At 30.4% G+C, this 26,289-nt stretch overlaps 4 protein-coding genes and 1 long non-coding RNA gene across 12 annotated transcripts; 4 read left to right on the forward strand and 1 right to left on the reverse strand.

Annotated features, from left to right (window-relative positions):
- Positions 1–9,069: 9,069 nt before the first annotated feature.
- On the forward strand, positions 9,070–12,321 carry LOC124953713 (cell division cycle protein 16 homolog). Of its 3 annotated transcripts, none has more exons than XM_047505523.1 (11): positions 9,070–9,476; positions 9,547–9,699; positions 9,787–9,951; positions 10,098–10,257; positions 10,342–10,594; positions 10,673–10,752; positions 10,841–10,930; positions 11,020–11,329; positions 11,408–11,570; positions 11,686–11,878; positions 11,954–12,321. In XM_047505523.1, exons 1-11 carry the CDS (start codon positions 9,363–9,365, stop codon positions 12,241–12,243), a joined length of 1,971 nt encoding a protein of 656 aa, XP_047361479.1. In that variant the 5' UTR covers positions 9,070–9,362; the 3' UTR covers positions 12,244–12,321. The 3 variants fall into 3 exon arrangements, with proteins under 3 accessions (XP_047361479.1, XP_047361493.1, XP_047361488.1); XM_047505537.1 differs by having other exon boundaries at positions 9,071–9,268; positions 9,770–9,951; XM_047505532.1 differs by having other exon boundaries at positions 9,071–9,268.
- A 1,429-nt stretch (positions 12,322–13,750) lies between these two features.
- LOC124953872 lies at positions 13,751–15,740 on the forward strand. 3 transcript variants are annotated; one of them, XR_007102356.1, is made up of 4 exons: positions 13,751–14,102; positions 14,944–15,224; positions 15,289–15,399; positions 15,642–15,740. It is a non-coding gene; the product is annotated as an uncharacterized LOC124953872 (long non-coding RNA). The 3 variants fall into 3 exon arrangements; XR_007102355.1 differs by lacking the exon at positions 13,751–14,102 and adding an exon at positions 14,584–14,844 and having other exon boundaries at positions 14,924–15,224; XR_007102354.1 differs by lacking the exon at positions 13,751–14,102 and having other exon boundaries at positions 14,599–15,224.
- Positions 15,741–16,180: 440 nt separating this feature from the next.
- Positions 16,181–19,170, reverse strand: LOC124953786 (CAAX prenyl protease 1 homolog). The gene is made up of 6 exons (XM_047505684.1): positions 18,892–19,170; positions 18,644–18,790; positions 18,359–18,562; positions 17,764–18,279; positions 17,543–17,686; positions 16,181–17,415 (listed from the first exon to the last, which is right to left on the reverse strand). The coding sequence occupies exons 1-6, from the start codon at positions 18,991–18,993 to the stop codon at positions 17,197–17,199; spliced, it is 1,332 nt and encodes a 443-aa protein (XP_047361640.1). The 5' UTR covers positions 18,994–19,170; the 3' UTR covers positions 16,181–17,196.
- A 2-nt stretch (positions 19,171–19,172) lies between these two features.
- LOC124953800 (peroxisomal membrane protein PEX13) lies at positions 19,173–21,704 on the forward strand. 4 transcript variants are annotated; one of them, XM_047505730.1, is made up of 6 exons: positions 19,173–19,191; positions 19,924–20,075; positions 20,247–20,510; positions 20,605–20,852; positions 20,966–21,145; positions 21,225–21,704. In XM_047505730.1, the coding sequence occupies exons 2-6, from the start codon at positions 20,008–20,010 to the stop codon at positions 21,677–21,679; spliced, it is 1,215 nt and encodes a 404-aa protein (XP_047361686.1). In that variant the 5' UTR covers positions 19,173–19,191; positions 19,924–20,007; the 3' UTR covers positions 21,680–21,704. The 4 variants fall into 4 exon arrangements, with proteins under 4 accessions (XP_047361686.1, XP_047361695.1, XP_047361675.1 ...); XM_047505739.1 differs by lacking the exon at positions 19,173–19,191 and adding an exon at positions 19,434–19,452; XM_047505719.1 differs by lacking the exon at positions 19,173–19,191 and having other exon boundaries at positions 19,638–20,075.
- A 143-nt stretch (positions 21,705–21,847) lies between these two features.
- LOC124953765 (transmembrane protein 26) lies at positions 21,848–26,021 on the forward strand. The gene is made up of 6 exons (XM_047505640.1): positions 21,848–22,995; positions 23,535–23,712; positions 23,887–24,294; positions 24,684–25,054; positions 25,149–25,499; positions 25,580–26,021. Exons 1-6 carry the CDS (start codon positions 22,802–22,804, stop codon positions 25,620–25,622), a joined length of 1,545 nt encoding a protein of 514 aa, XP_047361596.1. The 5' UTR covers positions 21,848–22,801; the 3' UTR covers positions 25,623–26,021.
- Positions 26,022–26,289: the final 268 nt, after the last annotated feature.

Below are 26,289 nucleotides of genomic sequence, written 5' to 3' on the forward strand. Positions count from 1 at the left end.
ACCTGCACGTCCTGCCTTAATGGTAATTACTTATTCACAAAGTCAAAAGAGCATTAGCATTGCTCTTTAATAAATAATAAGATAACGTTATGGTCTCGCAAAGAGCATATATGGAAGACGATCTCAAGTTTATACTATTTTTCTTTCGCTGTTATGCGTGAACCCATAAGCTGAGAATATTTTCTCTCTTGGCATCGACATAATTCTTATATTATAACTAGTTTATCTTTAAATATATCACAAGGTAAATAAGAAGTCCTCGTTACGTTCTTACGTTATGAGGATTTAACGTTGAAATTAATTTTCCCGAACGAAATACGTTTTTATATATCTCTGGATAGATAATAGAATATAGGGAAAGAGAAAGCGACTTTTTTTTCGCAATGAAAGGAACTCGCCGAGTTTTGCGAGGAAAGATAGGAAGCAAAGAATTGATCAAGCGCAGTCTCTTTTTATGTTTTATGTCGGCCAAGAAATGTTTTTATAGCAGAAAGCTGGTAAGACTCGAATCGAAGGGTATTTTCTCATTTATCACGACTCGATTAGTCCTTCACGATCAAAGAAAACACAATGGAACGTTTATATATTATTTATATATATCATATTATAATATATATATATATATATATATATATATATATATATATATTATACCGTATTTATTTCACCAACTCTGTTTTTTTCTCTCTCAAATTCAATTGTTTGATTGCTCTTGTCATTCGGTCATTATTGTCGTATTATTCCCTATAACGATGAAATTTACAAGTTACATTTTTATATCTAAATACTCCTATAGAATCGTTTAAAAGATATAACATATAAACTGATATAATGATTTTTAATTACGAGTAATCTGTGTTAATTCAAAATGTACTATCCCGTGAAATAGGTGTTTGAAGATAAAGATTTACTAGGAGAAGAAAAGATTTTTTAAGTAAATTCAAAAATACTATAACGTTGAACATAAAAATAATTCAAGCGGAACGTATTTATCGTAGTACGAATTGAATGTGTATCAAGGAATATCTGGAATATCGAATAGGAAGACATTTATGCCATGCATGCTCACGTTTCAAAACGTAGTCGTAAGGTCGAAGAACGCTTCTCCCTAGTTCCTATCTACCAGACGTATTTCAGAGCCGTTAGAATTCGACTGCAGGCAGATCGATGCGCGTCGCATTCCGCTGCGAATTCCTAAGCCGTCCAAAGTAGAGAGGATCGCGTTAGAAGGATCCATAGCACTCGCTCTTCTCGCTTCCATATCTCGGTCTTCTCGTAGCCATCGTAGCCATACACGACGTTTCTTCGTAATCCATGAAGATTCCGTAACAAATACTCCAATGCTACATCTTCGATTTCAAATTACTAAAGTGAATACATATTCGAATTGTTAAATTTCCGATAGTCACCTGGATAAAAAACCGTCAGAAAACATTCTCTTTGATGGAATATTTTTGAATCGCTTAGAAATAGAGAGAAATTTTTAAAAGCATGGCATAAAGCTCGTGTAAAAAAAGAAAAGAAAGAGGTCGACTCAGCGTACTATAATTTTGGTCGAGCGTTAAGAAGGTTGAGAAGGTAGAAGGAGAAATAAGAGCGGAGGACAGAGACGAGAGGTGTACTAGAACGCTTGGTAATTATTACTTTCATTTTTAGCGAGTACCAAGGATAATGCCATTCGAAAGAAATGAGGAGGCCAACAGTCAGTATAAAGAGAAAGACAAAAACAGTAAGAAAGAGAGAAAGAGAGAGAGAGAGAGAGAGAGAGAGAGAGAGAGAGAGAGGGAGAGGGAGAGGGAGAAGCAAAGTGAAAGAGAAAGACCGTTGTTACTTATACCTCTATATACCTACGTGGTGCCGGTTATGGGATCCCATAACGTCGAGTCTACTCCAAAGTACTCCTTATCCCAACCTCCGCAACAGCTCTAATGTTCCTGTCGTAACGACAAAGAGTGGCTTGCCTTCTGGCAACCTATTCTTACCGTAGAGAAGTGCTCGTATTTACACCGTGCTCAAAGAGTACACATACTGCTGGGAACATCGGAATCATGATTATCGATTAAGCAAATATCCTCGTTCGTTCTTAACGCCTTCTTCCTGAGAATTCTGCGGGCAAATCGAATCGTTCTATGTGAAAACGCGCGACGATAAGATCACGAACCGATATCAAAACGATAGTCACATACGCTCGTACATCGAGAACGATGGAGGGTGGGGGATAAAGAACAGGGGAGAAGAGGGTAGTGTCGAAGGATGAAAGAAAAGACGAAAGGAATAGTTTCGGCATCGCATACGTGCTACGATCACAAAAAAAGGAAAGATTCGAACATAAGACACTCTCTTACACGTAGAGCAGTAGCAGTTGGCGCATGCATCATCCACGGCATTTTCCACCATGTTATTCCGTTCTAGAGGCACGATTCGCATCCTCTACGTCCTTCGTTGTGGAAAATATAGGTGGAACGTGGCCACTCTGGCACTGCTGCCAAATTCTCTTGGATATTATGCCAAGCATACATGCAGATATCTTGTCTCCTCTAAATATGAGCGGCGATTAGACCGGTATGTTATCAGAAAACTTTTCGAAGCGCCCTTTCGGGTTCAGTATGATGTCCCTTTATGTGAGTACCATTCGCTCACAGTAAAGATAATAACGCCAAATTCTAACCAACTTATTGAAGAGGATATAAGTAAGATAGGTAATAATAAAATCGACATAGAAAGGAATAGTAGTTCATTAATGGTTATTCGAAGTGACGGCCACGAGTCTTTTTGTCGAAAAACTTTTCGACGTTCTTGGCAAGGTTCGGTCGGCGTCATCGATAGCCGTACCATTCATCTTCGAGGGGCTTCTTCTTCTTCTTCTTCTCCTCGCTTTCTCGCGCGACCTCCTCCTCCTCCTCCTCTTCTTCTTCTTCGCCGCCAATTCTGCTGCGGGTACGAGGATGGGGAATGAAGGCGTGATAGATGGCATTAGAGTTACACGATCAACCTACCCCACCATTCTCGACCTCTTTACCACACCGACGAACTCTTGCCGGTCTCGAGCCGTGCCACGAGTAAGGTACGCGGCTTCTCTCTTGCTAATCGCCAAAGTCTAAACTGATATTGATATACAAGGAGCAGCGAAAAATGTAATTAAACCGCCAAGGCGAGGGATCTCCTCCTCTCCTTACTTCGATCTACTTCGCAACTATCCCCGTTTCCTTTCGAGAAGGAAGTTTCACCTCCAAACTGCCAAGCTGCAGAGAACGACCGTGTAACTACCTGCCGTCGAGAACCGTATAAAAACCGTCCCTCTTTAATAATTACTTATTCTTACTTTCCATTACGAATACAACATTTTCCTTTTTAGTTCGTACTAATTATAAATTTACATTATTTCTCGCTAGTCCTGCCGGAAGATATCTAAAATTTATAAAATATTCTTAAACAAACCTGAACAATTTTTCCTCTGTTCATTTTGATTTGGACTTGTGTTTTTCTTGTGTTTTGTTTTGTTTTCTTTTGTTTTTTTTTTCTTTCTTTCTTTCTTTTTGTATAATAAAATTTAAGAAATATTCGACGATATCCTCAAAACATTATGAAAATGTTCTTTTTTTCTCTTCTTCTTCTTTTTCTTCTTCCTTCTTTCTTTCTTTTTTTTTTCTTTCCCCATTTTTTAGGTACATTCCAATTTTATAACCCGGAAGCTCGCACATCTCGCTTATCTATGTACGAACAGACCCGTTTGCAGTATACTACGCGTACCATCGAAGCACGCGACCACCTAATAAGCTTTATTTGTCTCCCTTCTCCCTCCCAATCCCTTCCGACTCGTGCGCCGTATTACTTTATTTACGGTGCAACGGTGCAAAACAGGGTGGGTGTCGGCAACGGCGGGAGCGAACAATGTAAATATCAACCGACATTATTAATACTCCTGGTAATTTTGCCTAATTGAAAGTGCCTAAGGAAAATCGAGCCGATCCTTTCTGCTATCCCCGACCATCCCTCTCCATTTCCGTCCATCCTTTTCTCGTTTGTTCCCTCATAGCAATTTTCTATTGCCATCATTTTCAACTTCCATCCTCTGTCCCTTCGTACTCTCTATTAAAAGCTTCAAGATCACAAAGATAATGTATTAATAAAAATCACGGGACACGACCGAGCGTCACGATTGGGAGAACTTCTTTCTTAAAAAAAAAAAAAAAAAAAAAAAAAAAAAAATAAAAATAAAAATAAAAATAAATAAAAAAAATATAAGAAAAATAAAAAAAGAACAGTATATTTATTAGAACGCTCAGATAACTGATCACAATAATATGGGTGATAGTGTCGCATCTATACTATAAGCTTACAGTTTGAGATTTGAAAGATCAGATCTTTCGAAGTATGATCTAGACGTCCGCTAAATGTGATACATCGAGTGATATATCGTGTCGTGATATAAGCTTTCCGTGTACGTTCGCATGATTTCGGAGTGACTATATTTTCCCATGACGTACTGAAAGCTTGACATGAATGATTGGCTGGCTGTAGATACGGGATAAAGTTGGAGCCTGAAAATTTCTCTTCGATAGCTTTTCCCTCTCTCTTATATAGTATCTCTATCCTACTCTCTCTCTCTCTCTCTCTCTCTCTCTCTCTCTCTCTCTCTCTCTCTCTCTCTCTCTCTCTCTCTCCGTTCGTTCGTCGACTTGTTGATCATCATGAAAATAATCACCTTATCTCTGCTATCACCGAGTTTGCGCGCACATAGTTAACGCCGGTTAACTTTTACGATATTACGGTCCGACATTAATCGTCCATAGCGCGCTCTAACCGAAAGCGACGCTATAAAATTACGTTTCGCACGTACGCGATTTCGTGTGAAAATTTGTATCACTTTAACGGGGATCATGGGAATTCGTTTAACTCTTTTTTCTTTTGTTATCATCAGCTTGTTCCTACATGTAATTCTGGAGAGAGAGAGAGAGAGAGAGAGAGAGAGAGAGAGAGAAAAATGAAAAAGAAAGAGAAAGAACTCGCCTACGACCTATCCTATTTGCGACGTTTCAGGAGAACTGCATGAAATCATAAACAAATATGCGGGTAACGAGATGTAAACAGCGCGTATACATACATAAGAGGAACGGTAGGTGTAAAAAAACAAGGTAAAAGGATGAAAGAAAAAGCTGAAGAGAAAATGAAAGAAAAAAGAATGAAGAGGAAAAAAAGGAGAAAGAGAAACGAGAATGATGTACCAACAATAAATCCTATAAGACTTCTCCTAATGCGTTTGCTCGCAGTAGCTCGTAACACTTTTCAAGTAAGCACGTAGTCCAAACTTTCCATCCTCGTTAATTATTCGGTGAGATTTCGGATGGTAAGTAGAAGCTGCATTCGGTTAATTAAGAAAACACCTAGAACTGTGTAAGAAATCGATAAATTTATGGCATAGCTACACATACATACATATATATATCGAAGAAAGAAAAGAATGTAAAAGGATGACGGTAAGTCTTGGAAAATGGATTCTTCGTAGGTGCAGAGAAAGCAACGTGGCTAGGTCCATACTTGGAACCATGGACTCGCGGTTATCGACGTTCCACATACCTCTCGCGCATCTCTCCTTGTACTACTACTCTAGCTACATCATAGAGACTGGCGCGCGCAGGAACGTACCCTTAGACCTCACAGCGACGTCACAGTTGCCGTATTTGCAGGCGGAGCGTGGAACACTTACTGGCCGGTGCACGTTCATCTCACCACCACGCACGTCTCACACAGACAAAATGTGTATCTACACGTTGGTAAATCCACTGAACGTCAGATGCAACCTCGCTCTTACGAAAATAATGGTAGTCGGAAGTACGTGAGTGCTCGAAAGGGAGAAGAGAGGATGGGACGGAATGCGTCTAAGCAATTAGAGAGTGTGGACAATCCACTGCGCCGACCTTTCGCCGTTCCACCCTTTCCATTTACATTCGCACCGTGATGCATCCCTTTCTATATTCGAATTACCACCCTACGAGAATAAAAGGCATACTAAATTAAACAAATTTATTTCAAATAGAACTGCTACTTGAACTTTCTTAACGTTCTTGTCCGAAATCTTTTTCCTCGTTTCAAGAAAACACAGAAAATTCTTGGAAGAGGTCCAAAAATTTGGAAATAATTCTAATTCCGTTCCCTAAACGCACGCGAAATATGTCCCTTGAAATCGGACGATGGGTTAGCCACTTTAAGTACAACGTATGTCGTAACAGCCAACTTGTAGTAGTGCAAATGCGACCAACCGAAGCGTATATGCCACAACTTCCAACTCTGATAGTCCTTATGTATCAGGTATACATGCTACGTATGTATGTGGATATGTATATACATGCGGTTGCTCAAACTGTTTCTGGAAGGCGTTATACCAAGCTACGATCTTCCATAGTAGGTTGTACCTTTCTCTCGTAAATTAGGAAAAATATTTTCGTTCGCTACCATTTCTATAGTCTCCCAAGGCACTTTTCAGCAGCTCAACGGCGAATTGGCTGCTCCGGAAACCAGAAAATGTTATATCGCCTGGTTGAATGTTACATCACTTTTGAAATTGAAGTCATAAAGCTACGGGGAGTACTATGAGACGAGGTCGAAAAGAGAAATGCGCAAAAGATAACTGTTAACGATAGCAAGTTCTTTGTAGATTGTTCTCTACGAATCAGAGCGCGTAATCATATTGTAACCACGTTTTCGGACCTTTGAACTAGCTATGTTCAAAGATATTATCATTGATAAGGTTGCGTGTCTGAAAATCGCTCGACTTTTGTATCCTTTCGATAAAATAGAAGGAAGTAGAGTCAGTCGAACGTGCACGTTTCGCTGATCGCATCCTTATTTCTACGTGGGATACGCGTTTTACATGATATCGAAACTCTATAGAGAGCGAAAGAGTATGTGTGTGTGTGTGTGTGTGTGAGAGAGAGAGAGAGGCCTGTTTTATACACGATACACGGGGTATTGTGCACTCGAAACGATATGGTAACACAAAGTAGGACAAGCTGGCATTGGCCGGACAGGAGAAAATTTACGTCCCGTTCTCTCCGATAGCCGTGCACGGCTTTGTTTCGGAGCTTGAAAGGTACCCCAACTAAGCTAGTACAGTGTTACCACTACCATGCCGGTAGATTTACAATTCTTTCTTTTCATTGAACTTCCATCGTTGAAAAAGCACACTCGGAAAGATACAGAAGATATGTATATACGTATAGACTTGTAGCATGAAAGAGACTGTGGTCACGACCTCGACCATGGTCACGATCGTACCTTCTGTCAACGTAAAAACACACTACTTAGAAAGACGCGTTAACAAACCTGACTAATACAAGAATGCGAGTAAACGCATGTCGTCGAATTGTGTATATTAAATATAAGATAATATTTACGAATAAATTGGTTTCCACTTTTATTTTTAAATGTTACTCTTCGTCTACGATTTAAAGTCGTGAATCTACGATTCACATTTACGATTTAAAGTCGTACATTTTTAAAGATACTACCTCGCACGTGCGATCTATTAAATGAGAATCACGTAAAGAAATTAAAATGGAATGCGTGAAGATACGATCATTTTTCTCGGAAATTAAATTCCGTAAACGTGCAATATAAATATCTATGGAACAAATTAATCTGTGTATACTGAGATCGTATAAATTCTCTTGCAAAAAAAAAAAAAAGATTAAATTATAAGAAATAAAAAGGAACAATTTGTAAAGATACAAAATAAAAATAACTGTTTCCGGAGATACTTATAAATAAAAAAAAAAAAGAATCATATTTGAATCGTTTTTCTAAAAACACGTAATGGACCTGTTGCACATCGCAGAGCACAATGATTCAAACGATGAGGAATGCCATGTGTTTCGTTTATTTCTCCAATCCGTACTCATTCTTTGATCCTTTTAAATGCTTCTCTACACTTGAACATTTTCTTTATATTTTATACTTTCATTCAGTGCTATATTTTATTATACATTTATTCTTAAACAAGTTTAAGAAGTTCGCTGTATAATTTCAATACGTATGTTTGTAATAATTAAATTTAAATTTAAATATTGTTTCACTTCGTAAAGTTAAGAAAAACGAATTGTTAATAAGAGTTTATCTTTAATTTCATGAATATGATTAGAAATCAAAAATAATGTTTAGTAATAATTCGTTTATTTTTTCATCATTTCTGAACGATAATGTAGATTCAAACAAAAAGGAATTTTCCTTTTATCAAAGCATACCAGTACCACCATCTCTCGTGAAAATAATGAAATTGAATATACATCATGGAATATTCTTCATTTGATGATAAAACAATCACTAGCAAAGTATAATAACAATGTCAAAAATAAAAACAATAAAAATGTTTAAATTCAGTTTAAAAAGCGATAAATGTACAAATTTAATCTAAGTATAAATATAAATGAAAAAAAAAATATATGTATTAAATCTTAGAATACTAAATAATTATTAAATATAACATTTTATGTAATATTTAAATATTTAAATACTTTAATAAAAAGAAATATTTTTTGTTACGTTTTAGTAATAAAAAACACATTTAGGTTATATAAATTAATGATAAGATACCGGCAATCAGTATTACTTTCGATGTAACATAAATATATATAATGTTTTACATGATATTCATTCTATCAGAAGTAATATCGAGCTAAATTTGACCTTTTCGAAATGCGTCCAACATATGTATTTATTTAATGATAGCAGTCTTTCCTCCATTGTTGTGTCAATTTTTCGTGGACAACTCACTATGTAGAAAGAAACTTTGCACATCAAGCAATAATTGTAATGTACTTATTTAACTTTGTCAGGTATACAATAGTTTAATCTAACTAATCACTTCCAGTAGGTATGGCTACGGTCTCAAAAAGAATCAAAGAAAAAATGAATGATTTCTTTTTTGTTCCCGGCGTCTTTGTTGTTTTTCATTTTGGTTGATTTCCCACGTGTGTTTTTGGTGGCGTCGAGACGTGTTAATTATATGTCTTGCCATAGAAGGCGTAACAGTCGCAACGAGGTCGCCACAGTTGGTATACTTACAACGCCATCTAACCTCGCGAGTACAAAATTTAAATTATTTCTGAATTTTTATAAACACTTGTAAGAATCTCTAAATAATCAAAAAAGTGAACTGATATTGTATTATATTATGCCCTGTTTAATGGTATTACTTTAACTTCAAAAAATTTAGTGCAAAACTGTAACCTGTAATATATATGTAACGTCTTGAAGAAATACGATTTTCAACGTAAATATTTATTACAAAGTTACTTAACCTATTCCTACAATCTGTCATAGTAGTTCTTATCAGCTGCTATATAATTTTAAAATAAACGTTGAATATGGCTTGTCAAGCGGCTAATACAGCAAATTGCGAAAAAATGCAAAGTTCTATGGATAACAAAGATATAGACTTAAAAAATTGCAGGAAACTCATCAAATCGTACATCGATTTGGTAATACGTTTTTATTTTGTAACGTTAAGGTAAATATTATATTATATATTTATATTTGATGTATTTACAGCATTTATATAGTGCCGCTTTGTTTTGGGCCGATAAAGTGGTTTCATTGAGTAACGAAGATCCAAAAGATATATGCACTTTAGCTCATTGTATGTATCTTATGAAACAATACCATCGAGCTGCACATCTTATTAGAAGTCGTGGACTTGAAAAGGTAAAATATGAAATTATAAATTATTAATACTAAGCAATGTTTATCATAAATTATTATATGATTATTATAGTTTTGTACATTTTTCAGACTTATGTAATGTGTCATTATTTAGCAGTAAAAAGTCTTTACGAAGCTAGAGAATATAATGAAGCTCTACAAGTCATTAATGAATCTGAAATTTGTACAAATATAAATCAATCGGGAATTAGTTTTAATGATCGTCCTGATATTCTTGAAGATACCTCAAAAAATGTGAGTCTATTTGTAGAAAATATTAATATTAATATTAATTTATTTAATTTATTTATTTATTCAATCAATTTTTACTTTATGTATTCAACAAATATGTCAAGTTATATATTTTATTTTTCATCAATTTTTATTTATTATTCTATTAGGTGCAAAGTGCTATATTATACGTAAAAGGTAAAGTCTATCAAGCTATGGATAATAGAGCAATGGCAACAGATTGTTACAAGCAAGCTCTACATTGTGATGTTTATTCATATCAAGCATTTGAATCTCTTGTACAAAATCAAATGCTTTCAGCAACAGAAGGTTTATATGGAAATTATTTCTTATATATGTACATATACATGAAATAACAAAACCTATCATAATGGAATTGTTTAATTTTATTAGAAAGAGAACTTTTGGAATCTCTTCCTTTTGGAGAACAATGCACAGAAGCTGAAGCTGATCTATTACGTTTATTATATGAAAGTAAACTAAAAAAATATCAGGAACCATACAAAAAACAATCATTGGCCACTTGCAGTGTGATGGGAGTCCCTGTTATTGATAGATTGTCTGATAATTTAGATTTAGAAGTTTCTGAAGCTGAAAGACTATATTACAATTGTGATTATCATAAATGTTTTTCGCTTACAGAAAGGTGATTATAGAACATTCTCTCTTTCCAATATTTAATTCTTTAATATATTATAAAATATTATCTTAATGAATTACATAGAATTTTAAACAAGGATCCATATCATACCGCATGTCTGCCAGTACATATTGCCTGCTTAGTTGAATTAAAAAAGACTAATGGTAAATATTATTTTTTAGTTAGAATATTTATACATAATATTATTCACTTATAATAAATTCTTTGTTAGATAATATATTTATTTTTCAGCATTATTTTATTTGGCACACAAATTGGTTGATCTATATCCAGATATGGCTTTAGCATGGTTTGCTGTAGGATGTTATTACTACAGCATAGGTAAAATATATCTACTGCTTGAAATATCGTTCATAATTTCTTTTTCTTAATGGATAATACATTTTAAATAATACATTTATATTGCACAGGCAAAAGTGATCCAGCCAGAAGATATTTAGTAAAAGCTACCACATTGAACAGTTTATTTGCACCAACTTGGTTAGTGTATGGACATTCGTTTGCAGTAGAAAATGAACATGATCAAGCAATGGCTGCTTATTTCAACGCGTCACAATTAATGAAAGGTTGTCATCTTCCACTTTTATACATAGGACTGGAATGTGGATTAACAAATAATCTTAAACTGGCTGACAAGTTTTTTCAACAGGCTCAAGAAATAGCACCAAATGATCCATTTGTTATACATGAAATGGGAGTAATATCTTTCTATAATATGGAGTAAGCTTTTATTACATATTTAAATAATATTTCGGAATCTATCTAATTTATCAAGAGTTGTAATTTCATCTAATACAGTTACAAAACTGCAGAAAGGCAATTTAAGGAAGCTATGAGAAGAGTTCAATGTGGACTTAAGGATGTAATTTTACCTAGTAAATGGGAAGCACTCTTGAATAACTTGGGTCACACATGTAGAAAAATGAAAAAATATGAAGAAGCTTTAAATTATCACCAACAGGTAGAAGAAAATATACATACATTATAATTCTTAAATCGCTCTTTTTTTTCTTGTATATAAAAATTGGAAATTTTATTATAAAGATACGTAAGTAATATGTATTATTGTATTATAGGCATTAGTACTAAATCCTCTAAATCCATCAACATATTCAGCAATGGGTTTTATTAATGCTTTAATGGGAAATATACAAGAAGCAGTTGATGCTTTTCATAGAGCTTTAGGACTTAGAAGAGATGATACATTTACAACTACTATGCTAACTTATGTTATGGAACAACTTATTGATGAAGCTCCACCATATCCTGGTATATATAAACTTTATTATCCACAAATAATTTTTCATGAATTAAAAAACTAAAATTTGTATTCACATATTTCAGATGCACCTATTGATATTCCAAAATACACAAATTCTGATTCTAGAGTAGAACCAGAAATAATAGAATCTGCAAAAACTTCTAGTAGCACAGTTAATTCACAAGATCAAGACATTGGCAAATTAAGAGTAAATTTATTTTCTGGATGGGGTGAAGATTCGAGTAAAGCAGAAACAAATACATCTAATAGAATTACTGATTCCAGAGATGCTGTTGTAAACTATTCAACCGGTGATATGAGTTCTGAAGTTGAAATGTTAGATTCATCAACAGCTCATATAGAATATAATTAAATTATAATTAAATGTCTCGTAAAAGGAATAAATTTATTAGATAATAAATCACTTCATCCTTTTATATTATTACAGTTTTAAAATTATATATATATATATATATATATATATATATATATAAAAATATTATATTGCATATATTTAATATTTTATATATAAAATTTTATAATAAAATATTTTATTGCATAATTTCAAAATAGACATAAAGTAAGATTAATAAACCATAATTAATTTAATTAAATCAAACTTATAAAACATAAATATGTAAACTAACTAAAATTGAAATTAACGAAGTGAAACAGGTCTGAACACATCTCGAAAGCTGCTTATAGAATGAGGAACTACGTAATACATCAGTACGAACGAATGGAGGAGATATTCGTACTAAGGCGGAGCTCTCGTTCGTTCTTTGATTGTTTATACGTACTTTTGTTAGTACGACCTAAATTCTCCAAATAATATAATATGTACAAACATATATATATATATATATTATATATATATACATATTTATATATATTTATATAGAGATATTTTTTATTTAATTGCTCGTTGTAGACAATTGATCGATGAACTTTTAACCTATTATTTAATATTATTTCTCTCTCTCTCTCTCTCTCTCTCTCTCTTTCTCTCTCTCTCTCTCTCTCTCTCTCTCTCTCTCTCTCTCTCTCTCTCTCTCTTTCTTTCTTTCTTTTTCTGTCTCTATTATCCATTTGCATCCGTAAACGGAATATTCCACATATGACAATCGTCACCTATCACCAAGTGCGAACTATTCTGCGAGCTGCAAACTTTCATTTATCATACGTAGAGTCATAACGCAAATGAGTTAAGGCTATTCTTTACCCTTTGTTTTTTAAATTGTTTACGCCACAATGAAAACAGGCATAATTCTTGACCAATTATGATAAACAAGATCTCATTTTAAAGACGAAGATTTGTTTAATCTATCGTAAATCTTTATCAAATTTTTAAAAAAACTTCTTATTTATCCATAAACTATTCTCGAAAAAAAATACTACGATTAAATCAAGTTTATAAAACATTATATATAATATAAATAAGAAGTGAGACGAATTGGAATTAATGAAACGAGAACAGATCTGAACACGTCTGTAAAAAGCTGCTTGTGTGAACGATAACTGGGTAACACTTTATTAAGAATGAAAAAGAAAGTCGTGTCAAGTCTCCTTATCGTTCTTTGATTGTTTATATCTACTTTTGCCAATATGAATTTACTTCCAAAATTCTCGGAATATATATATATATATATATATATATATATATATATATATATATATATATATACAAACACATGCATGGCGATTGTTTTTCATTTTTATACTTGCCAGAAATTCGCAGACATTAGTGGGAAAACTTTCAAACTACTATTTATATCTTAATATTATCTTTCTCTTTCTCGCTCTCCTTCCCCCTCCTTCCTTTCTTTCTTTCTCTCTCTCTCTCTCTCTCTCTCTCTCTCTCTCTCTCTCTCTCTCTCTCTCTCTCTCTCTGTCTCTCTTTCGCTCTCTATTAAAAGCAACAAAGTATTACGATATGTATATACGATATACAATATTTATATTGATACGTGATCGATATACAATCGAACACGACTAATTAACGAAGAACTAGTTAATTAGAGCATTGTTAAAAGATCAGGGAAGTATCGATATCGCGAAAATAATGCTGGAAAATCCGAGAAATAAATATGACGTTATAGCCTCACAAAAGAAGCCAAAAAAAGCCGATTTTATTTTCGTGGATATTTTTTAAACAAGATGATGTCAGGACTTCTGAACGTACATACGTGGAAATCGCATTTTGGGAAATCGATTAATACATAAAATAAAGATGTACGTTAAAAAACAATATACTAATAACCTGTAATTAACGAGACGACAAAGTATGCTTCAATTGATACGATAAAATAATTCAAAATGGTGGTATTACCAACAGCAAGGGACTAAATTGATTCACGCGCACGCGCGATATGCCACCTGTACTATGGCCGCGAAGAATATAATTTTTCGATCTATTATACGAAAATATGAAAATATTAAAAATATAATATAAGAATTTAAAAACTATCTAAACGGATACTATATTAGTTCAAACTAAAAAAATTAATTATTAAAATTTAATAGCTATAGAAATATAGCTCAAAAACACGAAAAAAAAGTTTAAATAATTTATACTTTCGATAATTGTATAATTATTTTAACGACGTATAATGAATATGGAGCACAATAGATTATTAACGATAGTAAATTCGCCTAAACATTATATTGCTCGTAACACACGTAAAACATATAATTTTAACCTAAAATTAAATTCACCTTAATTTTCTCTAAAATAATCATATCATATATACATAATCATATATACATAAAATAATCTAGGAATTATTGGCTATACGTAATATCGATAAAAACGAACGATAGACTGACTTTGACGAATATCGAAACGGTTATCTTTTGCCTTTCGAAGAGTAACCATCGAAATTCTCTCTTAACCTTAAATAAATCATAATTTCTATATAATATATTCTAATAACTAATTAATATTTAAACAATAGCATATTCATTTAAACATTTTGTAGGTCGGAACAAGCGTTAAATATAAAAAAAATATAAATGAATATTTAAATAGAATTAAATTTTAAACATAGCTTTAGATAAAATATTTTTCTTTCAGGTTGCGTCATTCGTTTAATATCAACAAGAATGACCATTGGAAGGATACGTGTTACCATGTCAGTTTCCTCTCGTACTCCGAGCACAACACATCGAAATGTACTCTTTCCATACCACTAGATTCAATCATATTATAGATATGATAATTTCATAATTATTTAAATAATGCACAATGTACTCAAAGTACGATGAGGTAATAATTAAACAGTATTACATTTCGAAAAGCATCGAATAGCTCTTAAGAGACAAGCTATATGTATTTAAAAGAAGATAGACTTACTTGTACGTATAGAGCGGTTACGTTAATGTTATTTCTAGGGTACTTCATAGTTTTCTTTATTCGTAGGTTACTTGGATAGCTAAAAAATATTAGATCTATATTAGTAGAGTTGAAAATTAATAAAAATATAGATCGAAATTAATAGAGTAATAGGATGTATCGATATGTGTAGAGAAGGTATGTATAAGAGAAATATCTACATGTATATGTATACACATATATGTATATTCACATATATAGATAAGACATGTATATACGACAAAATACATTCGAACGCGACTAATTAATGTATAATTATTAATTATCACGAAAATATATTAGAAGAATATATTAAAAATAAATTAGATATCATGAAAATATAAGCAAAAAAATAGAAAACGTCCCTAGAGGACGACGAGACGCTGAATTTATTTTTACAGATATCTTTTAAACAAGACGATGCCATAATTTGCTAACACTTACGTGTGGAAATCGTATTTCCGACAATCGATTGGTATATAAAATTGGTGTGCATGTTAGAAAAAACATACTGATTATACGTAATTGACGAGACGACAAAGCTTCATTACAACCGATACCACAAAATAATTCAAAATGACAGGGGCACCAACAGCAAGGAAATTAAGTGAGTATTATGCGCATACACAATACGCCATTTGTGTAATTGCCCCCTACGAAGCTTATAATTTTTGATCTATTATATAAAAATATAAAAACATTAAAAAAAAATGGTATACAAACTTAATAGCTATCTAAATAGACACTTTGTTAGTTGAAACTATGAAAATTAATCATTACAATGTGATACTTATGGAAATAAAGTTAAAAAATATAAAAAAAAGTTGTAAAGAAAATATCTATATGCATCACTCATGCGTCATCTTACGTACATTACGGTACTATATATATATGAATTTATTTATTAGTTTTGATTTATAATTAAAAACTTCATATAAAATTTAAGAATCAAAAAGCCATTAGAAGTTTTTTTATTCAGTAACATAAAATTAGATAAGTATTTTCTTATTTGCTAATTCAAATAAATCTTTCCACGTACACTAACTTACACGTGCGTTGCTTTTTTTTTTACAGCGTAAGTCAAAACTATATAAAAATAATTTCAAAATACAAAATAAATAAATAATTTTTAAACAGTATAAATGTATTTTTACTATATGATTAAATATTAAAAGTAGGGACAAAATAGTATAACTCGACTTATACTAATTTTTTATATATACTGTTAGAATATCATAAAAGATCAAAAAAGAAGTAAAATTTATTTGTATTGTAACATAGAACTATACGTAAGAAAAAGTAATGTAAAATATAGTAGCATACTTATTCTATTTTTACTAAAATTTAACTTATGATCTTTTGTCTAGCCACCAGAAAATTATTTAAATTTTATATCAATCATAATTATAGAATCATTAACATACTAAATTTGTTTAAGTTATATTTATTATTTTAAGTTCGTTTATATTTGACATTTTATTATAATATTATAAGTCATATCATTAAGTATATAAATTTAAAAAATGATGAAATACATGAAAAACATAAGTACCTATCTATAGAAGTACACCTATGCATACAGAAATGTTGTAGAAACAAAAATTATTTGTGTGATAAACTTACAAAATGTATATAATATATATGCTATAATATATATGCTGTATGAAAAAATCTAAGATTAGGTATAAAATATACAATAGAGATGTATATCTTTAGTTAGCCACAATAATTTGTTAAAGATGTTTTGAAATGTATATTCTTAATTTATAGGCTTTGTACGACAATAATGATTTTTTGAAAAATTTTCTTTAACAGAAAATTATTTCACTACATACTTTCCATTTACTTCTTAATCAAAAGGAAGCATTTGTAGTAGCATTTATAATCATATATAGTATAAGATACATATTATTGATCACTTCTACTTTTCATGTGTTAAACTTTATCTTAATAATATCAATCTTCCTTATCTATAGCACTAAGTCGCTCAAGAATAGGTGGATGACTATGATTCCAAGCAGAATACAATTTATCATATAAAGGATATTGTAGATTATCTTTTTGTAATTTAATCAATGCTTTCTTCAATGGTTCACTATATCCCAATTCTACAGCAAGTTTATCTGCTTGAAATTCAAATCTTCTCATGATAACCACTGATATAAATTGCATTATCTAAAGAGAAAAACCAAATTTTATATATTGTGTTAAAAATGTAGATATAGAAATTATTGAAATTTATTTTGAAAGATAGATTGTAAGAATATAATTAAATAAAAATATTGATTTTTAAAATACTTACTGTATTGAGAGGGAACAAAATATATTTGGTCACAATGATAAATCCAATAAGGATTGGTTGTGAATTCTCAAAACCAAATCCAACGTACATTGGTGTATAATTCATTAGTTTGGCAAATGCAACAAAAGTTATAACAAAATTGATCTGTAAACAAAATTTATAAAACATTTAATTGCATTTAATATAATATATATGAATAATAGTAATAATTAAAACTATACCTGTGATAAAAAGAATCCTTTTAAAGTATGATTAAACTTCCAATGAGCCAACTCATGAGCAAGTACACCCAATACCTCATTTGTCTCACAACCAATATCTTTCTTAACATCATCCTTATCTGGTTTGTAATATTCTTTTACAAGAGTATCAAATAAAACAATTCTTTTGTGTTTATAAAAACCATACATATAAGCATTACTATGCGAAGACCTTTTAGATCCCTCAACTAGATATAACTTATACAAAGGGAACTTCAGAGAAGCAGCAAGTGCTTCGATCTTTTGCTTTAAATCTCCTTCTGGTAATGGAGTATACTTATCGAAAAGCGGTGCTATTACTTCTGGATATATAATCATCATAAATAATGTTACGATAACAGAAAATGCCCAAAGATAAAAGAAGAAGAAATCACCGCCATTCATTACAATCCATATCACTCCAGACATAAGAGGTACTACGATTACTTCTAATACAATCAATTTTAGCAATTGATCTTTTATAAAGAATAATGGTTTCTACAATAAATAACATAATGTACACATGAGTATTTAATAAACAAAACATTAAGAAATTCAAGAAACTATAAGCACTTACCTGTTTGTTAAATCCATGTTTTTCTTCCAATACAAATGTATCGTATATATTCAAAGGTAAATCAATAACATCAGAAATGATAACTTTGATGAATACGCACACAGCGCTGACAATAATTTCATTTTCGTGATTTAAACCAAGACATTTTGCTAACTGAATGCTCCATTCCCAATAATAATAAAATGCAAAGAACAATAAAAGTATCTGTAAAAGTTTTAAACCTTCAAGATAATTATTAAAATAAAAAATAATATATTATACATATATCAAAGTTTTGTTACTTACGGTATTAAAACATTGGGAATATAAGTTTTGAACTAAACTATAACTATTTTTATCCAAAGCATAAAGACGTGCTTTATTATACACATCTTTGGTCATAATATCTTTTACATTGTTAGGTATATCAGTCAACCGTTGCAACAACTTTCTCTGTAATATTCATCATAATAATTATTCAATTAATTGAAAATACGATATTATATTATAAGTATAATAAAAACATTCTGGGTTAGAAAATAAGGGTAACTTACCTGACGCAAATTCAGATAAAGATCCCAAAAGTATAAAGCCCATATTAAAACTAATAACTCATAACGAATATTTTCTTCGAGAAAAGCCATGAGACCAGACATTGTTTATATATTTATATATATATATATAATATATATAAATATATATATAAAGATTAATGAGAATAAATTATATAAAGATTAATGAGTCCAGAAACATCGTGTTGATACATAAGAAATTACCGGAAACAATTACATATATACGATCACGTTGTTTGATATAAAATGGTGGTGGAAAAGGAACTATACTCAATCCTTAAGGTAAAGCCTCATGAACGATAGATTGGTAATAGACAATTTGTTAACAAATTTTAGCTGATCATTCAATGTTGAAAATAATTCGATATAAATAGCATTTTTAATAGAATATTATAAGAAGAAATCAATATGAATATTCAAACAAATATATAATTTATGTCGATGTATATAAATCTTGTTTATTTTTTGTATTTTTATTAACAGTTAGACTTTTCATTGACAGGATTTAAACATAATTGACAAAATTGTGAAATTTAGTAATAGGTAGCGCTTTTATCATATATTAACAAAAAAATATATAACAAAAAAATGCAATTCAGTGTGATTTTCTTTTATTAATTTAAATTACAACTTATATAGTACTACCTAATTTTTTCGATGATATGAAAACATTCAATTGTCGAATTTTCGTTCGAAGTTTTGTGACGTTTCTCCTTTTAAGGCTGTTTTCAATATATTAATGTAGTGATACAAATCAAGTTTTTTTTTTATTTTGTTTGTTAAAAATTTTTAATAAAAGTGTTAGTCTTAAACTATTAATCAAAGAATTAATTAAATAATTACACATTTATTTCTTAGTAAACAGCAATAAAAACATAATATTTCAATAATTGAGTACAGCATATAATATTTACATACTATAACTGTGATTTGCATAAACAACGTTTGAAACTGAACTAGCGCTTATCTATGAATATTAAAAGAGCATGAACTTTGACCCAAGATATTTTGCAGGTATACTGCGACATTACAGTTTTATCATTTCAACTATTAAAATCCTTCAAGCAAATTCAAACAAAATAAATTTTTACCCTCGAAATGGCTCCGGAAAGATCGAATATGTCTACTACAAATCAGTTGAGAAATGCATCCTCTGTTTTCACAAGGTATTTGCATATTAATGAAATAGAAATATTTATATTTAATATAAATTAAAATAAAGCAGTTAAATATGTATACGTGAAGGTTAGAATAAAAAGTCATTGACATTTATAGAAGAGTAATATATTTGAAAATTGTTTAGAAACAGGAAACTAATCAAAGATATTGTCCTACAGTACATCAGGTATACAATCACCCTTTAATGCATATAATCCTCCAGCAACGGGCGTTCCTCCTCCTTTACCACCAAGACAATCTATGGGATATAATGAATACAGGCCAGGTTATTTAAACAATTATGGCAGTTACGGTAGTATGAATAATTATTATAGAGGATACAATAGTTATGGTTCTTTTGGTGGATATGTGGGATATCCAAATAACTCTAATTATAATAATTATGGGTTTATGGGTGGACCTAGTGGAGATATAGAAAGTAGGTATGTTAAATGTTCATAAAAATTAAATAATATTTTAAATAATAGAAAGATATATTGATAGTATTTAAATAAATAAAATTAATCTACATTACAGATTTACACAGTATGCAGAAGACAGCACGAGATCTACTTTTCAAATGTTAGAAACTATCTTGCAAACTTTCTCGTCTGTTACAATGTTATTGGAATCTACATACTTTGCGATAACAAATTGTTTTAAGGCTATTTTAAGCGTTGCAGATAGTGTGGGAAGATTGCGTTCTACTATAAGTCAGCTTTTGAGCACATTTGCTTTAATTCGTTTCTTAAAGTGGATATATAGAAAAATTAGTTATACAATTGGTAAGTTGAAATAGTTTTCTAAATTAATTAAATATCTATAAGTGTTCAAGTATATTATTAATATTGTTTTTATATAACATGTTACATAAAATATATATAATATCATTATAAAGGTTTACGTAAAGGAAATCTTGTTGAGGAAGAATTATGGCAAAGATCATTAATTCAAGCAGTAAAAGGGGAAAGGAGCTCTACTTCTTTATGGTCTAATTTTCTATTTCTTGGCATATTTGTTGTCATTCCATATTTGATTCATAAAATATCGAGTAATGTTAAAGAGCTTAAAGTAAAATGTAAGTTTAATTTGAATTGAAATGATGTAGTATATAAATTTGTTATATTAATGTACAATTTTAATTTGAAATATTGTAGGTACTGATCCTAAAGAATGGACGAGTTTTAAAGAACCAGTCTATGCAGCAAATGCCTTGTACGATTTTACAGCTACATGTAATGATGAATTGAATTTGAAAGCAGGACAAAAAATTTGGTTGGCTCCCCAACCTTTACAACCTAAAAATATACCTGGTTGGTGGATAGCAACAGATAGCAAAAATGTCGGATTAATACCATCCAATTATGTTACTATTGTAGCACAACTTAAAAAAAGACCAGAAGTAAAAACATCCGAGAGTTCACCTTCAAATGTATCTATACAAAATGTAAATGAACTTCAACAAGATTCTTTGTTAAATAATGAACATGGCAATTGTAAAAGTAGTAATCAAAATGTTGAATTACATAAAGCATGTGATAAAGAAAGTCAAAAAATTGAATCTCCTGAAACATCTAATAAGACTGATTATTATGAAAAACAATTGGCATAATAAATAAAATCTTAAATATTGTCGATATAGGTATAGAAAATGTATTTTTGTTTTTCTAAAATTTTATTTTATTTAATAAAATATTGAATGCGTTTAATGTTATAAGATGTTAAAGGGGACATTTTAAATAAAAGACTATATTATTAGATAATTATATGTAAACGTTAGCGCGTATTTATAAAATATTAGAAGTATTTGAATATAAGGACTTTAACGTCATAAGGATAGAAAAGATAAATTTTTTGTTTTTTAATTAACTTTTGAAAAACAACTTTAATAAATGAGATCAAAAATGAAAATGTGTATCTTTTATAATTATGTTTAAAAATATCGTATGAATAAACATACATTTTAATATTTTATAAGATTTAATCTGAAGAAAATTAATAAAAGATACATTAGTTAAGTATTAGTTACAGTCACAAATACATTCAAATGACATTAATAATTTATTAAAAATAATATTTCTTACCAATTGTTTAATCATAATCTCTGTTATTCCACTTCTAGTATTTAGTCTAATTTATCTAAATATGACGTTTAATAATACATCTACCACTGTACTGTCGGTAATACAGAGTACTTTATTAATATTTTAAGGGTAATATTTTGATAACGATAAAAATGTTAGTTTTTAATATTAAATTGTTATTTTATTTTTCGGTTATTGTTAGTAACATAAAATAAAACAAATTAAAAAGAAATTCCATTCAAATTTTGTCAAAATAATAATCTTTAATAGCAAAGTATCGATATTTTCTCTTACTAAAAACGGGTGTACGTATCGATGATAGCGCGTGCGCGCGTGGATTTAAAAAGTCAGCTAAAGAATGAATCTAGAATTTTGTCCTTACTTTCAGTTCGAACGCATCAGGTCTGATAGAACAACCTATGCGACGAATAAAAGTAATTTCTTTTTTATAATACTCTCTTCGTACATATCAAGTGATAATTTTATCCTAGTACAAAGATATAAATCAATATATTTACAAAAAAATACTCTATTATAGTACGACCATTTATAATTATTTGCATATAAATATAGAAGGTGAATTAAAAAGTGCTTCATTCTAATACAAAAAGTAAAAAAGAAATAATAAGCGTGTAAATATATTTTCAAAAATGGCTAAATTTTTAGCCACTATAAAAGCTATAATAACACGTTTGGTATTCGCGTCGCATGGTTTTATTGCTATCTGGCAGGTAACAACGTTTAAGAAGAATCCACTTTTCTGGTACCTTAGTTGTCCAATTTTGCTTCTCTTTTTTGAGGGTGTTTTCACTCTAACTATAAAAGAAAATCAAGAATGGAAATGGTGAGTTTTAACAATTAAATTTTATTTCTCTTTAAGAGCGATTTTTATGCGAGCACATTGTTTTTTTATATAATATGAAAAACTTTATGAAAGTTATAATCTTAATAATGTTAAAAATATATAATTATGCACATTATTGGATAACATATAATAAATAATTTTTAATTTCTTTTATCTTTCATATCTTTATTTTTTCTTGTTATAAATGATCGTAAAATTACATGAAACATTTTATGGAATATCAGAAGCAAACTAAAAATCTTTTTTTTATTTTTACATAAAACTAAACGGATAGTGCTTTTCTGATATCCTGTAATAGGAAGGGCGTGTTTTTGTGGGACCGTCTCCGTTTGACAGACGGAAATTGAAGCATTAGTAACTCGAGGAGCCGAATTGGAGTCTACTTTGTATGATAGTTGGATAGGGTCGAAAATGATTGACTCCGTAAAAATATTGCAAACCATTAACCTGGATTCGATGTATCGTTTCCTTTCATCATTTCGAACTAAGCCTTTAAATAGCATTCGTTTTCATTTCAGGTTCTGTCCTTCAGTATTTTTATATTTAAGTAGCGTAGTGCCAGCAATTTGGCTCTTGGAGCTCGACAAAGTTGATAAGAGATTGAAATCTCGCGAATCTAATATCAACATATCCGAAAATTTTGATTTATCCAATTTGGCAGCCGAAGATTTGAAACATTTAGAAAAAGCTTTGGGTGTACGTATAAACAAAAAAAAAAAAAAAAAAAGAAGAAGAAGAAAATGAAAAAGCAATAAAAAAAATCAATTAATTTTTCTTTTTTTCTATTCATATGTATTTAACACATATATCATATATACATTCATATGTATATATGAAAAAATTTTTAATTATTATAATTTAACTGTTAAGGTAAACATTAATTTACCAGACATCCAAATATCTACTGAAACCTGGGTAACTTTAATAGAACAATTTTTAATGCTCATCTTAATAATCGGCCGATGGATGTTACCCAAGGGAGATCTTACGAGAGATCAGTTGAGTCAGTTACTGTTGGTTTATATCGGAACTGCTGCCGACATTATCGAATTCTTCGATTCTTTCAAGGAGGATAGAATAGCTCGTGAACCAGTCCTTGTATATTTAACTTTGGGAATTTGGGCTTGGTCGTTGATGCAATTCACGGTCGTCCTCACTGCTACTAAATCGAGAAAATCGCGATTATCTTCCGGAAGTGCTATGAAAAAGAGGGTGCAAACGGAAACAGGTTGTTGTAGCATCGATATTTGGGGCATTGCTCTTAACATGATCCTTCAGGTATATAAATCATTATTTATTTTTATAGCAAAAACGATTTTTACATGAACTTCTTATTACATTATATAAAAAAATTACATAACTTGTATGAAATGGTGATCGTAAAAATGGTATAAATTATATACTTTTCGTTTTCAGATATTTTGATATTTGAGTTTGAATTATTAACACAAATTATTTTTCTATAATGAGAGAAACGAAAAAGTAAATATATTTATTCTCGAAAAATAATTCTTTTAAAAAATTCTTCTAATTAAAAAATTCTAAGAATAGCGCGTGAAACAAAATTTGTCTTTTAATATCTTAAATGGCTTGGACCACTTTCACAATCAATATAAAAATACATACAGTATCTTTCTTTCTATTTTATTTTGTTTTTATTTTTACAGGATGGACCTTTTCTGGCATTTAGGTTGATCCTAATAATACATTATCAAATAGTCAGTTACATGAATATATTTTTTACATGCAAGAACACTTTGGTAATACTCTTACAACTGTACAGACTATACGTCGTTCACAGTGAAAGTAATAGTAAACGAAAGAAAGAGAAATACGAGAAATACGAAGTACCTAACATCAGTATTATTTCTCGAGCGGATATGTCTAAAGAAACGAGATGTAGAAGATCTCAAGATGATAGAAAGAGGAAAAGGAGACGGGAAAGAGACGTAGAAGAAAATTTATCTGATTCGGAGGATTCTACCGAAGAAATTGATAAATTTGATTCGTCACCAAAGCAAACGATTCGTCCTAAACGGTAGGATATTTTCTTACCATTATTCGATCAATCATTTCACTTCATGATTTCTATCTTTTGATAAGATTACTTAGAAAAAATTTTATAATTACAGAAAAACTCGTCAGGATACTGGTTACTCGACATCGAGTTCTCGCAATTCGTCAAAACACATAAAATCGCAGAGACAAGAAAGTAGAAGGAACAAAGCTTCGCGTAAAAGCGAATCTAAAAATCGTGAAGATTCAAGTGATAATGAGACACGTAAAAGAAAAACCAACAAATCTAATGAAAGACATGAAAGAAGGATATTTGAAGATGGTAGAACGAAAAGTAGAAGCGAAGATTCTAGCAAGAGTTCTGGTAAAAAAGAAAAATGTGAAACTGAAAGTGATTTCTCGACCCAAGATCTCAATGGTAATAAAACTCCTAGCCAGAGTAGCGATTCTGAGTCTGAAAAAAGAAGGTAATTTCATCCAATTCTAATCGATTAAAATGATTATTAATATCAATTCTATTAAACGATATATTTTTCCAATGAAACAGTAGCAAACGAGTTCAACGTAAACGACGACAAAACAAGGACTGACAAAAAAATCTTGGCATTGTTGCTTTGTTCTTTCTCTATTCAATAATTTTAATCGTTTTTGTACTTATTATACATACCGGGATCAACGACGGTTTGATATTAGTCTCAAGAACAAAAGCAAATATTTTATACCTTAATCAATCATAGTTTTTACAAGAGAAGAAAGTCTATTAAACGACTTGGATAAATATATGATTAGAGATAAAATATTTGGGTATGCCTTTTTGAAGAATCATATTTCTAATCTAGTAATAAAACATTCTAAGGTAATAATTATCATTAATAATTACGTACATATATGTTTTTGCATGTAATCGTCGAGTTCTTCATTAAGTTCTAATCTTCTTTATTTCGATCGAAATAAACGTAAATCAATAAAATTTATTAATATTTCTGTAATACCAATAACTTTTTTTTGTGAATTATGTCTTCATATTTAAAATATGTAATACAAAAATACTCTTATTTTTATTTAATAACCTTGATAACTTAACATCGACATATGTTAAAAAACTATTATTTCATATGTATAATGTATGTATTTTTAAATGTTTGATCGGATGATATTGAAACGGATCTAAAACAATATTAAACTTAATTGTATAACTAAAAAGTACCTACATATAGTAGTTAACATAGTAAACGTAAAATAATGAAAAACATGATC

Source organism: Vespa velutina, chromosome 1, assembly GCF_912470025.1.
Source record: "Vespa velutina chromosome 1, iVesVel2.1, whole genome shotgun sequence".
Taxonomy (NCBI): Eukaryota; Metazoa; Arthropoda; class Insecta; order Hymenoptera; family Vespidae; genus Vespa; species Vespa velutina.